The 19,464-nt window shown below is 43.0% G+C and overlaps 2 protein-coding genes across 6 annotated transcripts in view; both read left to right on the top strand.

Moving 5' to 3' along the window:
- Nucleotides 1–13,688, top strand: part of C14H8orf34 (chromosome 14 C8orf34 homolog) — a 36,856-nt gene extending 23,168 nt beyond the window's left edge. For 2 of the 3 annotated variants that reach the window (XM_085855448.1, XM_085855449.1), the window contains 2 exons: nucleotides 11,616–11,726; nucleotides 13,554–13,688. In XM_085855448.1, coding sequence (XP_085711574.1) covers nucleotides 11,616–11,726; nucleotides 13,554–13,570 — 128 coding nt within the window. In that variant the 3' untranslated portion in view covers nucleotides 13,571–13,688. Of the gene's footprint in view, nucleotides 1–11,615; nucleotides 12,030–13,553 lie in introns of those variants that run through there. The other variant, XM_085855447.1, reaches the window with a different exon arrangement.
- A 1,275-nt stretch (nucleotides 13,689–14,963) lies between these two features.
- Nucleotides 14,964–19,464, top strand: part of LOC147013555 (uncharacterized) — a 35,195-nt gene continuing 30,694 nt past the window's right edge. Inside the window, exons 1-2 of one of the 3 annotated variants that reach the window (XM_085855445.1) lie at nucleotides 14,964–15,871; nucleotides 15,969–16,168. In XM_085855445.1, the coding sequence (XP_085711571.1) occupies nucleotides 15,824–15,871; nucleotides 15,969–16,168 (248 nt within the window). In that variant the 5' untranslated portion in view covers nucleotides 14,964–15,823. The remainder of the gene's footprint in view (nucleotides 15,872–15,968; nucleotides 16,169–19,464) is intronic. The other 2 variants (XR_015051371.1, XM_085855446.1) reach the window with 2 other exon arrangements.

Raw genomic sequence — 19,464 nt, 5'->3', positions numbered from 1 at the left:
CGTTCCACAAACCGTGGGGCCTACTCGTTCCACAAGCCGTCGGTCCTACTCGTTCCACAAACCGTGGGGTCCTCCTCGTTTCACAAGCCGTCGCTCCTACTCGTTCCACAAACCGTGGGGCCTACTCGTTCCACAAGCCGTCGGTCCTACTCGTTCCACAAACCGTGGGGCCTACTCGTTCCACAAGCCGTCGGTCCTACTCGTTCCACAAACCGTGGGGTCCTACTCATTCCACAAGCCATGGGGTCCTACTCGTTCCACAAGCCATGGGGTCCTACTCGTTCCACAAGCCATGGGGTCCCACTCGTTCCACAAGCCATGGGACCTATTCATTCCACAAACCGTGGGGTCCTACTCGTTTCACAAACCGTGGGGCCTACTCGTTCCACAAACAGTGGGGTCCTACTCGTTCCACAAGCCATGGGGTCCCACTCGTTCCACAAGCCATGGGACCTATTCATTCCACAAACCGTGGGGTCCTACTCGTTTCACAAACCGTGGGGCCTACTCGTTCCACAAACAGTGGGGTCCTACTCGTTTCACAAACCGTGGGACCTACTCGTTTCACAAGCCGTCGGGCCTACTCATTCCACAAGTCATGGGGTCCTACTCGTTCCACACACCGTGGGGTCCTACTCGTTCCACAAACCGTGGGGCCTACTCGTTCCACAAGCCGTCGGTCCTACTCGTTCCACAAACCATGGGGTCCTACTCATTCCACAAGCCATGGGGTCCTACTCGTTCCACAAGCCATGGGGTCCTACTCGTTCCACAAGCCATGGGGTCCCACTCGTTCCACAAGCCATGGGACCTATTCATTCCACAAACCGTGGGGTCCTACTCGTTTCACAAACCGTGGGGCCTACTCGTTCCACAAACAGTGGGGTCCTACTCGTTTCACAAACCGTGGGACCTACTCGTTTCACAAGCCGTCGGGCCTACTCATTCCACAAGTCATGGGGTCCTACTCGTTCCACACACCGTGGGGTCCTACTCGTTCCACAAACCGTGGGGCCTACTCGTTCCACAAGCCGTCGGTCCTACTCGTTCCACAAACCATGGGGTCCTACTCATTCCACAAGCCATGGGGTCCTACTCGTTCCACAAGCCATGGGGTCCTACTCGTTCCACAAGCCATGGGGTCCCACTCGTTCCACAAGCCATGGGACCTATTCATTCCACAAACCGTGGGGTCCTACTCGTTTCACAAACCGTGGGGCCTACTCGTTCCACAAACAGTGGGGTCCTACTCGTTCCACAAGCCATGGGGTCCCACTCGTTCCACAAGCCATGGGACCTATTCATTCCACAAACCGTGGGGTCCTACTCGTTTCACAAACCGTGGGGCCTACTCGTTCCACAAACAGTGGGGTCCTACTCGTTTCACAAACCGTGGGACCTACTCGTTTCACAAGCCGTCGGGCCTACTCATTCCACAAGTCATGGGGTCCTACTCGTTCCACACACCGTGGGGTCCTACTCGTTCCACAAACCGTGGGGCCTACTCGTTCCACAAGCCGTCGGTCCTACTCGTTCCACAAACCGTGGGGTCCTCCTCGTTTCACAAGCCGTCGCTCCTACTCGTTCCACAAACCGTGGGGCCTACTCGTTCCACAAGCCGTCGGTCCTACTCGTTCCACAAACCGTGGGGCCTACTCGTTCCACAAGCCGTCGGTCCTACTCGTTCCACAAACCGTGGGGTCCTACTCATTCCACAAGCCATGGGGTCCTACTCGTTCCACAAGCCATGGGGTCCTACTCGTTCCACAAGCCATGGGGTCCCACTCGTTCCACAAGCCATGGGACCTATTCATTCCACAAACCGTGGGGTCCTACTCGTTTCACAAACCGTGGGGCCTACTCGTTCCACAAACAGTGGGGTCCTCCTCGTTTCACAAACCGTGGGACCTACTCGTTTCACAAGCCGTCGGGCCTACTCATTCCACAAGTCATGGGGTCCTACTCGTTCCACACACCGTGGGGTCCTACTCGTTTCACAAACCGTGGGGCCTACTCGTTCCAGAAGCCATCGGTCCTACTCGTTCCACAAACCATGGGGTCCTACTCGTTTCACAAACCGTGGGGCCTACTCGTTCCACAAGCCGTCGGGCCTACTCATTCCACAAGTCATGGGGTCCTACTCGTTCCACAAATGGTGGGGTCCTACTCATTTCACAAACTGTGGGTCCTACTCGTTCCACAATCTGTGGGGTAGTACTCGTTTCACACACCGTGGGACCTACTCGTTCCACAAGCCGTCGGGCCTACTCATTCCACAAGTCATGGGGTTCTACTCGTTCCACAAATGGTGGGGTCCTACTCATTTCACAAACCGTGGGTCCTACTCGTTCCACAATCTGTGGGGTCCTACTCGTTTCACAAACCGAGGGGTCCTACTCGTTTCACAAACCGTGGGACCTACTCGTTCCACAAACTGTGGGGTCCTTCTCGTTTCACAAACCGTGGGACCTACTCGTTTCACAAACCGTGGGGCCTACTCATTCCACAAGTCATGGGGTCCTACTCGTTCCACAAACCATGGGACCTCCTCGTTCCACAAGCCGTCAGGCCTACTCGTTCCACAAACCGTGGGGCCTACTCGTTCCACAAGTCGTGGGTTCGTATTTTATAGACGTACTCACCTTCTGATTATACATACTTTATGGAGGTACTCGGTTGAAAAAATGTGTAAAAGTTATGGTCTACATTGGCCACTGCAAAGAATGAGTTGAAAGCTTGTGGCTGTACTCAGAGTGTGCACGGTAGGATTTCAGGGGATAAAAAATATTCATATTCCCGAAGTTCAGTGTTGGATAAGGACGCTAATGTTCTTCATTTACTTCCACCACCGAAGGTGAAGGAGGTTATGTTTTCACCCCTGTCCGTTTGTCTGTTTGCTTGTGTACAGGATATCTCAAATAGTTGTTGACGGATTCGGATAAAATTTTGTGGACAGGTTCAGTATTTGACAAGGAAGAACTGATTAGATTTTGGTGAAGATCCGGATCTGGATCCGGTTACTAGAATTTTTTCAGTGATTCTTCACCATTGAGAGATTGGGCCAAAAACCATATATAGCACGATATCTCAAAAGTTAAGGACCGATTCGGAGAAAACTTGGTGGATAGGTTGGGTGTGTTGCAAGGATGAATTGTTTCAATGTTTGTGAAGATCCGAATCCGGATCTGGATACGAGAATTATTTGATTTTTTAAAGTGATTCTTCATCATAGAGAGATAGGGCCAAAAACGAATATAGTACTGGATAGCATGATATTTCAAAAATGTATTTGGCCAGATATGTTCTCGTGGATCAGGAATTACAAGGTAGAGGTATGCGCTCTACAGAAAGCCCTTCTAGTTTAAATATGTATCATCTCATCCATTTCCGGAATGAAGGGGAATTACAAGTCTTTAAGATGCACCAAATCTCCCAGGGAAACCACAGACGTTAAACAAGTGGGAGAATTACCGTTTGAAAGATCATCGTGTTTGTTTGATTTATATGCATTCCTGAACCACTGGACGAAATGATTTTAAAACTGGTAGTTGCACTACTTGTGGTGTGCACAGGAAGTTTTTTAGGTGGTTAAAAAACAGAAAACTCCTGGAAGTGAGAACATTGCATGGAGTACACACCGATATGCCGACTGTGACTGCAAGAAGACGGTTATCATTCAGCTGTTCAATGATCTTGCCCAAGAAAGCAAGATGAGAAATCGGGCGATTATTTCTCATGACTTCAGGAACAAGTCTCGGATTCTTCAGAATTGGTGTCACTAAAGCTATTTTGAGGTTTGATGGAAACACATATCTGTTACTGTAGACACAAGTCCATCAAAACGCTCTTTAGTCACCGGTGCAGAAAGTGGGTCAAGGGCACAGGACTTGACCTTAGAATTCTAGACTTTGTCTAACGTTGCATGCCGCAGGATGAAAATCTCATCCTGCGGCGTACAATGTGAAACAAAGGATCTCGACCGTGTGAACACTTTACTCACCCGTGTTTCATTTTCCAATCCAAATCGAAGATAGTTATTCTATCATACTACTGACAATTTATAACAATCTAAAAGGATGTATCCACTTCATTGTGCAAGTTTCACTTTTTGACACTTTCCAAAATGCAGATACTTCTGGAGTATTGTTCTACTAACAGACAGTTCTGTTCTACAGCGACATCTCTTCCCCTTATGGGATTTCCATATGACTTGAACATCCACTTCATCGATGTTTTCCGGTAAGACCCCCCAAGATCTGGCACCAGGATGTTCATTATCGTTCATACTGTTATGACCAGATTGAAAACCCTCACCAGGTGTGCATAGTTTTCAGTGATAAGGCATCATCACTGAACTGATTCAGGTTCCTTCCCTCCATCAGAAATATTTGATTTCCCACGGTCCTCATAGAGAACCTGCAACATCAGTCAATATCTTGCTTCGAGTACACATCGACGAAATAAAAGGCATTTCTGTATGAAAGTCGCCTGGGGAACAATTGGCATCATTGATTTGCCAAATGAGGGAGGGGAGTCTCGTGTATAACAATGCATGTTCGCAGGAATGTAACTAACAGTTGTACCACCATTGTAATATTTTTACTTAACTCCCATTTACTTACAAGGGTGGATCATTGAGGTTATTGTGTGTGTCATTAGTTGTTACCTCCATTTGATGCTGGGAGTAGTGGTGTGCTCCTGTAATCTGGCCACTGAAAGGCAGGGGTTGGAGGATCAGAGGTTGGAGGGTCGTTTGAGGATGGGGTCCCTGTGTTGTGCTGTGCAAATAAACGGTACAAAGCAGCCCAGTCGATACAGCGTCACCCAACCCTGATTGTCAGGTCACTCCAGATCAGATCTGTGACTTGTGACGGGCAGCATGTAAACATGTAGTAACCTGTTCATGGTCGAATGTCAGTGACTAACTGGCTCCCCCCACCAGACGAAACCAGCTCCCCCCACCAGGTTCCCCTGGTGTGGAGGATGTATGGACACCCAGCAGGATTAAATACAAAACCCACCAAAGGGCGGAGGCGCTCCATATCTGGTGCCAACTGTCTTTGGACGTCCTCCTCTTGCAGTTCGTTACCTTTCCTAGGAAGTTGGTGGCAGGATTTTCACTCTGGCCACCACAAAACACTTAACTCTGCAAAACACACTGTTGTGTGTATTGGGGTGGTGCAGAGGTGTCATCTACCAGACGGCAGTCTCCTCGGGTTCACCTGAAGCGGTCACTTTGGGTGGGTGCCTGGACTGTCCTAGGGATGTTTTTGAAGAACTTTGTGAGGTTCTTTGTCATCACTCCAATAGCTCCAATTATCATTAGTACAATCTCGGCATTCTTCAGCTTCCAGGATCCTTTCACTACATTCTTAAGATCTTAGCATTTGATCATCTTCTTGATTTCTGCGTTGTTGAGGCCAAAATCGCTGGGTAGTGATACTGCAATAACAATGCCCTCTTTTCTTTTTTTGTACTTAAGTTTTACATCCAGTTCCAAAGCTTTGTTTTCTGTGTTCACGGTCGATGGGATCATCAGGTGGTACGTAAGCGTTACTTCCTTGTTTTCAATTCTTGCTTTTGGTTCATGTTTCCACAACTTTTCTGAAACTGCAGGATATTGAAACTTTTACAGAAGTGCCGGTGAATTACTCCACATACTTTATTGTGCCTTTGTGTGCACAGTTGTTCTGACATGAGTTCATTACATCTCGATAGGAGGTGGCTCGAACTTTCTGTTTCTCCCTTGCAGAACCTACATCTGTCCGATTGACTCAGTCCTGCCATTTCATAAAGCCAGTGGTATTGTCCATGGTCTTGGGCATTTATTATGATTCATTCTACGTCCCAGTTGAGCTGACCTCCTCTTAACCATTCCATGGAGCCTTCTTTATCTATGCCCAATCTGTCCAACGCATTTTTTAAAAATACCTCCCTGCACTTTTGTCCTTCTCCCAGTTGTCAGAGTATGTCTGTTGATATTTCATGATACAGTGTACATATTATATATATTTTTTTTTTTTAAAGAAGAGGAAGGTGCTTTCAACCAAAAGTAACTAGATTTGCTGTCAAAGCCACCCAATGCTCGCCTGTTTATACATTTATCGTTTTTAAAAGACTAGTCTAATAATATTTTTTTATAAAGCATTGCAGTGAAGTCTGATCCAAATAATTTTAAAGCAATATATGTATTTGTATATTGTAATCAGTAAAAAAATAGTGTGGTAGATAAAAACATTAGAAAGGAAATAACTTGCACCAAAAACTTTAACATGTTGACGCTCACGCTCACGCTCACGCCGGGGTATCACTATAGCTCTCTGTTCTTTGAACAGTCGAGCTAAAAAACTAGATCGACTCCGCCAATTGAAGCAAAAAAGCGAGAGCAGACCTGGTCTCAGGCAGTGTTTCACCAGCTTCACAGCCAGTTTCATCAGGCACAATAGTCTGTTGTTTTTTTGCTCAAATTAGCAGAATCGATCTAGTTTTTTTACTTTTGGTTGGAAGCACCTTCTTCTTCTTCTTTTAAAATGTGTCATCTTGACCATCCAATCTTCTACAATGTATATATATATATATATGTAGTTACAGCCTGCCTGCGGTGACCGTTCCTCGTGAACAAATTTCAGAAGTTTGTTGACTGGTGTGATGTAATTATTTAGTTCTTAATATCAACAAGACAAAGGAAATTATTTATTTATTTTGGCCACTTAACAGGTGGCCACGACCCTTTGATTTTTTTTCATGACCATCATATAGAACAAGTTTCTGAGCATATATATTGGGACACGGTGATCGATAACAAATTTAAATGGAGCAGGAATTCCCAAGTGTTGGCCGGTAAAGCAAATCAAAGGAAATTGAAAGAGTTTCACGTCGATAATACCATTTTGGTTCTTTTCTATCAGTCCTTGATTCAAAGTATTTGTACTTTCAATTTGATATGCACGTTTGGTAATTTGTCAAAAGAGAACGTTAAGAAATTGGACAAACCCAGAAAGATTTCCCAGCATGTAATACGGACAAACCTTCCCTCAAATTTTGCATTGTATGAGAAACGTGTTGTTGTTGATTGTTCACAAGGTAATGAGGGACACATCACACCCCACTTCATGCTTGTTTTAGTTTTAATCGTTCAGCCTTTGCCTTCGTGCTCCACTTACCTTGTGCTGTTGTGTCATAAGATAATTTGTGCCAAATTAAATTCACATGTTTAATATTAATGTGGAAAGGGTGTGATGCACCTTTTTGGAATTGCCAGTACATGAAAAATTCCCATGTTTCACGCGCACAATAAAAAAGAATGACATGAATGAAATTTTGGACCGTAGGATCCTTTACATTCATACATTGAGTAGGCCCTCTAGAAGGGATGACTGTAATATCAAACGGCACACCAAATACTGCAGTGGAGTCATCAGAAGGAACCCGAAGAAGTAAAGTGCAAAGCTGGAGTCATCACGAGGAACCTGGATAGGATTCGGGTTTCAGCTGCTTCTCCTCTACACCCCACCAGCCAGGCACAGCCAAGTGAGACAAACACTGCGACGCACTCTGAACCGCCTGGGGAATCAAATCCACACCATTGATGTAAACTAAAGAGATTTTAAAGTTTATGCACAGAGCTGCTTCTTTCTATTTCAAAAACAGCTTGTTGGCATTTGCATCAACTTGTGGCCTATTCAGAGCGAAATAGCTTCCACTCAGATGGTTTTAAACATGATTACCCTCACCGAAGGAGAGGGTATTGCATTTGGGTTCGTTTGTTCCTTGGCAAAAAAATTTAAAAATTTTTGACAACTATGTTCATCGCTTGCATTTGTTTGTTTATCCGTCCACTCACCTTTAATCGCCTTCAGGTCACAATTTTAAACCGATCTTCATGAAACTTCACCAAATGGTGGAGTTGGTGGTCCGACTGAATCATACTTATTTTTAATGCAAAAGGTCAAAAGGTCATCAAAGACCGAAGGTCGACAACCTTTTTTTATATCTAAAATCCTCAATTTTCACCCAATTTTACTTGAAATTTGAAGTGCATAATGTATCAGGTCAATGAATTCAACCATGTATTATTTTTAAGGTCAACATAGGCCAAAAGGTCATCATACACCAAAAGGTCAAAGTAAGCCAAATTTCTAAACCCCTCAATTTTAATCTGATTGACTTGAAATTTGAAGAGCCATTTGCATATCAAGTCTTTGAATTCAACTACATATTATTTTTGCGGTCAATATCGGCCAAAAGGTCAACATGGGCCAAATTTCTAAAATTGTCAATTTCCATCCGATTAACTTCAAATTTGAAGAGGATTTGCATATCAGCTCAATTCATTCAACCACCAATTATTTTTAAGGTCAAAAGGTCAACACAGGCCGAATCTCTAAAATTGATTAGGCCATTATCAAATGTACACCTTTTAGGATTAGGTAACCTCAGAGTGATAATGATAATGGTAATGTTATGTTATGATGGTGATAATTGTACATTGCCATGATGGTAATGATAATCTACGTGTATATTTAATGGAACAAGTGTATGTGATTTATGTATGTATTGTCGTGTCCAGGGGGTTAAGTTAATTATCCTTCCCGACGGAGTTGTCGTGGACGGGCGGTTATCAGCGAACTGGATGGATAGCTGAACGATTTCTCTTGGAGGCGAACAACCAAGATCCCTGGAGGTTATGGCGTATGTGGGATGGAGGGCGGCAAAGGCATGTACCAGAGGCGTTCACCAGGACAGAAGTACAAGGGTTTATACTTGAACCCACGACGAATAGACAGGCACAAGCAAATTTAATAAACAAGGGTTTAATGAATATTAATCAAATATTTATAATAAAAATAAATCAAAGCATAAGGTAATGTAACATGAGGTAACCTCGAGATAATTTTGAGACGCCTCCACACAGATACAGAAACAGACAAGGGGAAAGATAAATTAAAAGAAAATCCCTCCCTTTATTCTGGCACTTAGCTTTGTCCAAAGATGATCTTTTATGAAATTGGCGATTGAACCACGTCGTCCGGAATGGGATAATGCACCCAAAATGGCGCCAAGCCGCTCTCTGCACGGGAAACATACATGTGTTAATACGTGCGGCGGTATTTGATGCAAGGGCTCACTAACCGCTGTGCAGCTTCTCACAAACAAACCTGTCAACCCCTGCTCCTCTCTTAACACCAGGTCCGCTCACTACGATGGGCCACCTTCCGCCTCGAACACAAAATGGGATAACTCCGAGTTATGACTGAGAGACACTCTCCTCTTCCCCCCCCCCCCCTTTTCTCTCTGTCTCTCTCTCTCTCTCTCTCTCTCTCTCTCTCTCTCTCTCTCTCTCTCTCTCTCTCTCTCTCTCTCTCTCTCTCTCTCTCTCTCTCTCTCTCTCTCTCTCTCTCTCTCTCTCTCTCTCTCTCTCTCTCTCTCTCTCTCTCTCTCTCTCTCTCTCTCTCTCTCTCTCTCTCTCTCTCTCTCTCTCTCTCTCTCTCTCTCTCTCTCTCTCATAAATGTACAACTTTGTGACTCAACTGAACAGTAATGGCTAGCATGCGTCTTGTTTCATAACGTGAACAAATTCATCCCAGCACAAACAACAAGAATTGCGCTGCTATTTCATCTTACTGAGAGGAGAGCAAACACAAGACCCTCTGTCTCAACCACGTTCCTCACAACAACTATCTCCTCTCCATTCATGCCCTCTTCTCTCATAAAGCGTCTTCTCACATCACCTCAACCAATCATCAGCCTCGGAGGTGTGACTTGCAGGTCCAAAGCCAAGAAGGCGGGGTTTTTGCCTGCTCTGAAATGTTCAGCTCAGTTGTTGTTGTTGTTGAAAACGTGGTCCTTTTATTTCCGGTTTTGTAAAGGCAAAAACAGGAAAACTTCACAGGGGGCAATCACATACTGTGAGAGATTAGCCTTAACCCCCACCTAATTAACACAGCACCACCCCCCATGCAGTGACACATAACAACCTTAAGTTGACACTTTTCCTGAGTTAAATTACATTGAGATGTCTCCTGCTCATCCATCGAGCATGCTCCATCACACAGTTCTGTCTTTACTATGAAATTCCTCCATCTACCCCACAGACATAACAATATGTATGTATGTATGTATGTATGTATGTATGTATGTATGTATGTATGTATATCTGCTCTTCACCCATTGGTTGGTCAGCTGACCTGACAGCACCCACAATTGTAACCTCAAATACTTAACCAAAAGTACCCAGGGGGCCCAAAAGACACCCCCCCCCACTCTTGAGGAACCAAAAGATCCAAACCACCACAAGGATCTAAAATAACCAAACAACCCCAAAGACCCAAAAAGACCCTGAAGAACGAAAAGATCTAAAAGACCAAGGTCAGATCAGGGTCAGGTATGGGATCATGCACCAGAGCAGAGCACCATTGTGTCCACTTTCCGCCGGTACTCCAGGGGCCTCATTCTGGCCACCCCCCCACCCCCCCCCCCCAGGCAGATGCCTGGCCCATCCCCATCTCCTTGAGATGCTGATCAACCTGCTGCAACCACGAGGCACATGGTCAACCCATTGACCTCCTCCACTCACGAGGCTCCCTCACTGAGAGGATCTGGTGAGCAGGATCTGCGTCAGGAAAACAAGCCACATGTCCATGCAGTCGTAGCTGATGCTCACAGAGTATACAGGTAACAAATCTCATTTGAGTCTCTCTCAGCAACCGCTCATTGGACACAAAATCTGACCAGCAATAGCCAAGGATTCTCCGAAGAGACCTGGTACCAAAGGAATTAAGTCACCGTCTCAGATCCCTGGTCAGAGTCCAAGTCTCACATCTGTAGATCAAGACTGGAAGCACAACGGACCTGAAGGCACGGACTGTCGCCCTCCTACACAGGTACCGACAGTGCCACACCCCATGATCCAGTGAATCCATGACTCGCCAGGCCCGACCCAGATGTCAATTAACCTCTGACTCACAGCCAGCAGAAACATCAATATGACTGCCAAGGTAAATGAATCCCTCCGTGACCGCAACATCCTCACCACAAACAGGCACAGACAAGACAGCAGCAAGAGGACAAGCAAAAGGAATCGTTCTTTCCAGGCTGCAAAAGTCTGACACCCACTAATTTTCATCCTTTCAAGGCCTCTCCTCAATATCTGTCTGCAACTTCACAAAATTATAATTTAATGGCAACATATTGCATCTTACGTCAACTCTTTTCAGCATGAGTTCGATTTACCTTATGAGGCAGCAACAAACTGATCAGCAGGGATCTACATCATGGAGGTCTTTCCTCTTGAAGGAATGTTATACCTGCTCTCCCATATCCTAGCATTCACATGTAAAATATCTTGTGGGGCCTATTGTTATGAGTAGGCCTTTGTGTGCTGATACCTTGGCAAAATTTCTCATTCTTTCCCTGGGCATCTTTTTGGAAGGCACTTGTACAGTTCCATGTTGAAGAACCTGCGTCAGGTGGACCTACTCTCCCATCAGAATGTATTATTTATCAGATGTTATTACTCAACCATTCATTGTGAGAATCTTAGCAATCATTTGTTTCCTGTTTGCCGTCCTTTAATTTCTCTTTTTTTTGTGTGTGTGTTTGAACTGTACCACCAGTGTCCCAATCTTTGGAACTCTCATCCTGGAGCAAGAGGACTTGTTCAGAAATAACAGGCTCAGGATGTCTGCTTCAGAAATGTCCCCAGGGAGACATGGCTGCCTCATCAGGTGAGTGGACTGATGTTGTTTCATGATTTTTCTTGAATTTTGGCAAATAGTAGAAGGGACAGATTGGACAAATGTTGTTTAAATATGCGCATAGCTTCAAGGAAACAATAAATATCATGAAACTTACTCACTGAAAGGGAGTAAGCCATCGTGTTATTTGGAAAGATGCCTCCTCCATTTCACAGCCACTTTTCCAAGCAGCAATTTCAACATCCAACTAATTAATGTTGAAATGGGAATCACTTTTGCGATCGGGATCCTTAATTTTTTTTTGGTATCATCTACAGTATCTACAGATATCTATGTGTGTGTAATATATATATATATATATATATATATATATATATATATATATATATATATATATATATATATATATATATATATATATATATATAATGCCATCTGTCTGTCTATGTCTGTCCCTATCTCTCGGGGTGAAAAAAAAATTCAGTAAAAGCTGCTTAAAAATTAATCCAAAACCTCCTGGAAAAAATTCTAATTTTTTTTCAATCAGACAAAACAATATTGAATCGGGGTGGTGTTTCAGCAACACACCGCTGCCTTGATCACTCCCAAAAATGATTTCTTTCTTGTTAAGAAATACATAACCTCCCATTTTTGAGCTCTTTCAACCAGCGCAAGAATAAAAGGCTTCCTTGTTTTCTTCTCGGTCCTCATTAATCGATTTGGCTCTTCGTTGACTTTGTTGTGAATTTATTGATCGTAATGCCAGAATGATGCAACCAGAAGTCTCACCTCCAGGGCCCTGATAATTTCCCGTGATCTTTCGAGGAAAGAGGATGAGACATCAATGATTCTCATTACCATATAATTTGCTCTTTCTTGTTCGTCCTACGATGGTGAAGCAAATGTTGTCCCAATCAGTCGCTCCGTGCACCAATCAATGCTGTGACATTAACATGAGACATTAAAGTGCAATGGACATGAAAACCACAAGGATAACGATGCGGAAAGAGACAGTGGGCAGATTTGTGATTTTGTCTTTTTGGCTTCCAAAACGAGCAATAATATAATTTATCTTTTTTAATATGTTTATTAAATTTATTATACAATTTGATCATTGCTTATAAATTTTGTGCACATCAAAATACTTGTTTCCCACCTTTTCATTTCCCACTAAAAAAAAATCTGATTCCAGGAATGAATCTATCAATCCTTCATCACTCATTACTAGACAAATCCATACATCTTGCATTCCCGGCCCTGCTGTTGATCCATTGCCCGACGCCAAATCAAAGAAACTGTGAAATTGCAGAACCGTGATTAAAGATCACCACTACAGGAGCCGGATGCTGATTTCCTTAATTACAAGAAGTGGGAGTCTTTCCAATATGATAAAAGGGTACCTTAAGTTTTGCTGAATAATTTGGCTGCAAACGGTGAAGACTATGAGACTATTGGAATTTCGAAACCAACTTTCCCTTCATTAACCAATGCACAGCTGAGAGGCTGCAATGACGCTACTACTACGACTGTCAGATTTCAACTTCCCCGGGAAGTCGTTCTGTGTTGTCCGACGACTGCTCATTCTAATGCAGAAGGAGCCCTGAATGCGGAGACCATTCAGAAAACCTTGTAGTAGGGTTGGGTAAATATGATTGAAATTTTGTGCATAGCATTTTCTGCGGCCGTTTTCAATGCTGAATCCGAATCCGGTCGAATTTTTTTTTTACTTCCGATGACCTTTGACCCTCGGAACCTTAATTTATTCAAAATGGCGGCCAAAAAATTGACCTTTTTCATGTTTTCCTTCTCTAATGTGACTATTAAGGCTTGTAATATATCATTTCATATGTTTTTCAGGTCAAGGAATGCGCTAATCACATTTTCAAATTGACTGGATGTTGCATATCAGCATTCATTGGTCGACTCAGCATTCATGGAGATGACACGCGAAGAGACAAAGGAACCATTTAAATGGACCCGCAAATCAGAACAGACTCTTGCTGTTAGAAAGCTGGAGAAAGATTTCATTTTGACTGTACGGGCATCAAAAGGACTGGTCCTAAGGAAAAAGGAAGACTTGAAGAAAAAGAAAAATACTCGGCTATCTACTATTCTGAAAAGATAGAATATATTTGTGTGTGTGTTTGTTTGTTTGTGTGTTTGTGTGTGTGTTTGTTTGTTTGTTCGTCCTTTATAGGCGGCCGAACCGTTGGATGGAATGAGATGAAACTTGGCATGAGTGATCCTTGGGACATGAGAACGGACATAGGGGGGTCAAGTTCAAGGTCAAAGGTCACGGGGTCAAGGGGTCAAGGTCACCGGGTAACTTCAATTTCTCAATTTCATCCGACCGAGACGGGACCAACAACCATTCGACAGATAATCAAAATTAAATGACACAGTTGATTGACGACATTCACTTCCGGTTTTCGAGTTATGACATCATAAATTGACTAAAACGTCAATTTTTCATGTTTGTTTGTCCTTTATAGATGGCCAAACCGTTGGATAGAATGAGATGAAACTTGGCATATGTGATCCTTGGGAACGGACATAAGGGGATCAAGGTCAAGGTCAAGGTCAAATGTCACGGGGTCAACGTCACCGGACAACGTCAATTTCTCAATTTCATCCGATCGAGACGGGACCAACGCCATTCAACAGATAACTGTACCCGCCCATGGGCGGGTACTTTTGCTAGTTGAATACTATACAAACTTGCAAAACGCACAAAGGACCTTTGACCCCAGGCAGTCTATATTTACTGAGTAAACTATCGGAGGAAGAACTTCTAACCGAAGTGACATATTTATGCTTAACTGTAAGCCCCAGACATACGCCAACAAAGACGTGTGAAGGATGGAGCAGGGAAATTCTGCACTCAAAAATTCAGTTTGACCGAGCGACACAACTCTATAAAGAATGCTATCAAACCTCGATGAATCCGTGCAGGATGACATTAATGAACTTTTGTTGGCGGCACTGGTGTGATCTCGGTCTTATGTTGATCTGAGAATGATAATTCAATTTTAGCAAAATATTGTGCCGTTTTCAAAAATTGTGTTTTAAAAATCATCAAATCGTTGCATAAGTGTCATTTTCGTATTTCCTGATCGGAAAAAACCTATAAATTGATATATTACAAGCCTTATTTTCTTTCATTTGGTCAGAAATTCATAAAAATATCATTTTTTTTTTGGTTGTCATTTTGAACAAATTAAAGTTCAGGGGGTCAAAAGTCATCGGAGGTAAAAAAAAAAAAAAAAAAAAATTCAAACGTTTTCAGATTCAGCATCGAAAATGGCCATAGAAAATGTGATGCGGATACTGAACCGAAAAAGCTTCACTATTTACCCAACCCTACTTGTTGTGATGTCGGATGGCTTTTAGTTGCTTGTGGCAGGTACTTACCTTTCTGAAATCACTTCTAAGCCCTCATGAATATTGAATTAATATTTAAAAAAAAATAACAAAATATGAGTTTCCTTCCAAGGAACTTCAATCAACTTCAGTGATCAGCATCTCAAGGAGATGGGGATGGCCAGATGGCCAGGGATGGCCCTTGGTGTACCGGCAGAAAATGGACGCAGCGACGCGCTGCTCCGGCACATGCTCCCATACCTGACCTGAATCTTAACTTCAACGCAGGGGGAGACCATTAGGCCCATCAAACCTGTGTAACGGCTCGTTGCCCATGCTGTACCTTTTTTAAATGCCGAGCGCCGAGCAAGGAAGCAGTATGTACCATTTCCTAAGTCTCTGGTATGGCTTGGCCAAGATTGCAACTGCCGACCTCCCGGACTCCGAGTGAATACTCGAACCACCGAGTGTGATTATAGCTCTTCATATTTCAGTAAGAAATGATCTTACCTATTTATTTCTCCCTGTGCTATCATCTGCCGTGGGTGTTTTATTGCTGAAACCTCGTGCCCGTGCCGTAGGAACGACCTCTCATAAAAGTGTTATCTGCCTCTGCGGGTAATTGCGACTTCCCAATCCTTCAGCAGAAAGTATGAGGCTGGTTCAGGGAGAAATCGATACAATGCTGTATTATTCAGTAAGGCAGCACGATGAATGTTCTTCAAGCTCCGATGGCCTCTTTATCCCAGTTTCTGTCTCTTCGTTAAATGCCGTCTCCATTTTCAGAAAACGCTGCAACTGAAGAATTTACCAAGGTGAGTATTTGTCCCACAGGCACTGACATTTTCGAAATGGCAATTTTTGCTATTTGCTCTTTTCACTGTGACGTCGAAGCATTTTCTCGGCATGCAGGCGCAAGGTGGACAGACCGTTCCTTTTCCTGACGGCTCCTCGGCAGCACTGGAAATCTCAGTGAACCACAGCAGCCGTGGGACTGCGACGACGAAAATCTATTGGCGAAAGGAAGAAGGTGATCCACTTTCGGAAGAGATGCTGAGCCCTCCAGTTCCTCGACGTGGGCTGCCAAGGCTGCGAGAGGATCTGGATGACTGGTATGCATGATATACAGCAAAAACCATTGGGGTTCTGACCTTGAGGTGGTTTTGGTGCAAATAGTTGGCACCAAGAAGATGAGCACCGTTTCAATTCATCAACTTTTTGCTGTCTTCATGGAATCGTGTGTGTGTGTGTGTGTGTGTGTGTGTGTGTGTGTGTGTGTGTGTGTGTGTGTGTGTGTGTGTGTGTGTGTGTGTGTGTGTGTGTGTGTGTGTGTGTGTGTGTGTGTGTGTGTGTGTGTGTGTGATGTACAGTACAGGAATTACCTCGAACTGTTCTGGAGTAGATCAGTCAGTGCAAACTTGGATCAATTGGCACATTCTAACTTGTCGCTTTTTGCAAAGTCGACACAATGATCATCGAAGTACAGGAAAGTCAATTTGGCCTAACATGCCTATGTACTACTCGAAGTACCCAACTCCCTCCAGGAGCGGAATGTGATGTGAGTGAATCACTTGCACTATGCCATGTCTATCCAGCTTCCCCGCCCTCAATACCCACTCCTCCCTCCGGCAAGGGTCAGGGATCATACCACTTGCACCACTACACATGTACATATGGATTTATTCATTCCCATGATCTAACCAAAATGTTGAAACAACTTGGCCAAGCAGTTTTCGACTATATATATATATATATATATATATATATATATATATATATATATATATATATATATATATATATATATATATATATATATATATATATATATATATATATAGTTCAGACATGTGCACAAACAGAGAATTGGCGTATTTTTATATAACAAACCTCAATTAGGGTACCGTACTCTTTACGGAAGGCCTGGTGTTATCTTAATGGTTAAGGTGGCTGGCTTAAGATACCAGGGTCTTGAGTTCAAGCCCCCTATCAGGCTGTTGAATTCACACCAGGTAGGGTTGACTCAGCCTGTCATCCTTCTGAGGTCGGTGAAATCGGTACCAATGTATTGAGGTAATAACCAGTCGGAGTAACCTGCGTCGGAGTGGCGACCTGTCGAGGATTGCCCTCCTTGCCAATGAAACTGCCTCGGCAGCCCTATGTGCCTTTATGGTGAGAAAGAAATGGTATTATTACTGTTTACAGAACTCCGAGTCCTATCACTAGTCGAGAACCATTTGTAGACCAGAATCAATCCTGGATGTGTTTCCACTCCAATGCAGCATGCTTGATTAGAGGTTCAGGAATTTGCGAGTTGCTCGGAGTGCTGCCAATAACTCATCTCCTCTTTGTGACATTTTTCATGTCCACCGATGTGCAATGCTGGCAGGCTGATCCTCCGGCGTTCATCTGATGTGTGGTGCACATATTGTATGACCTTGCACTCCAAGCACCAGGGTGACGGTTTGTAGCTGGGTCGTGATTTGAACCCATGCTAGACCGCTTACAGAGCACATCATTGGATTTAGTACTAGTGAGGGATTTACTCTTCAAAGTGATTGACAAGATTTTAACTCTTTTAATAAGTTTTTATGTGTCAGGTTTGATAGAGCATTCTTTTCTAAAAATAAATACTCAAGTTCTCATTGTTTTGATAAGTGGAAGTTTAAGGATGATGTTAATTTTATTTTATTTAATACTTTTGTGTCTTTTTGTGTGATAATGTTTCAACAGGTGAAGGATATTCCCATGGGTGGGATTTGCAGCCCCCTACTCGTGAACATTTTTCTTATTTTCTGTGAATTTTCATTCATGCAGAAACTGATGAAGGAGAAAAAAATTAGGGGATTAGCTAAAAAATATTCTCATCCATGTCGTTAAGTAGATGATATTTGCGTGGTTAAGTTGAATTTTTTTTGATAGGCAGCTTCACAAGTTTGATCCCTATAACCTGATTGTAAACAGGAGTGGTGGTGATTGTACAGTTTGCTCCATATCTGGATGTGTTGGTTAGAGTTGGACAGAATGGTTTTAGTACGAGTGTATATCATAAAGTTGATGATTTCAGTTTCCCTGTAGTCTTGCACACCTTTCCAGGTAGCAATGTACCAATCTCCCAATATGCCTGATATTTGCTTCAGGGTTAGGGTGGTCGGCTTGGGATCCTGGAGTCCTGTGGTTCAAATCCTGCTCTGCTGTTGAATTAATACCAGGTGGGGTTGACTCAGCCTGTTCATCCTTCTGAGGTCGGCGAAATGAGTGCCAGCTCGCTGGTATCCTGTGTCGGAGTGGCGACCCGTACAGGATAGTCTCCAATACCCCCCAGGAGACTGCTTAGGCAGCACCAATGCTCGACACAGAGTATGGTCCCAATGGATGGATGGATGGATGGATGGATGGAATACACCAATCAAAATGTGTTACAATGTCTTTTTTCATCTCAGATACTTAGATTTGTATCAATTTGTTCAGTAAAGGATGATTTTGCGTAACGTGCTGAGAAGGTTTTTTTCCCCATCATGTTAAACAAAGGATATTTGGCTGATTGTTTGATCAGGTCTTGTGAGAATGTCTTTGGACTCCATCATCACCTTTTATATAAGTTTGGTTGGTTTTCAACAAGTTCCGATTGCATTGCATTTGATATAAAAATAATGAATTCATTGTTTTAGTGAGGTAAATTATTTAATTAATATTATTGATTAAACATGAATATATACATATATATATATATATATATATAATTAAATAATGGAGGTATTTAGATGAAAATACAAGAAATAAATATCTATATATGACTAAAACTCTCATCTTGCATATATGTATGTATGTATGTATGTTCCCGAAATACAGCCAAAACGGTACACGATAGTGCAAAAATTTTAGGGCCACCTTGCTCATCATCCTCCTGCGGTGTGCAGTATCAAGTTTCGTTAAAATCGGGCAACAAAAAAATTATTAAAAATCAATTTCCGATTCAGTCAAGTACTCTTCGGGAGGATTTGATCAATTCAAACAACCTTAGCGGTACAGTTCACTGGAGCTATCTTTTTTTTTTTTTAAATGATTATATTTGTCAACCGCTGTCACAACGGGAACCCAACGGATTCATGGGTCGGCTAGTTATTTATAAAATACATTATAAATAAGCATTAAAATAATTTGTTGGTGGTTGCTAAAATACGCAGTGCAGAATGTTAAAGTAGGTTATTGATGACAGTTTGAATATTTGAATGACAGTTTGAGTCCATGGTTAGATGGAGGTGCTGTGTAATGGACATTTCTGCAAGGTAAAGTGTTTATCGCTTAATATATTATCATATGAAGTGGTGTATGATTAAAGTTAATCATATGTAGTAATACTATAAATAAAAATAAAAATTAAATAAGTTTGAATAAGGATATTGTA

The sequence above is a fragment of the Eptatretus burgeri genome, chromosome 14 (assembly GCF_056783735.1).
Source record: "Eptatretus burgeri isolate ZD-2024b chromosome 14, Ebu_testis_v1, whole genome shotgun sequence".
Taxonomy (NCBI): domain Eukaryota; kingdom Metazoa; phylum Chordata; class Myxini; order Myxiniformes; family Myxinidae; genus Eptatretus; species Eptatretus burgeri.
This window is presented reverse-complemented; position numbering and strand designations above follow the sequence as displayed.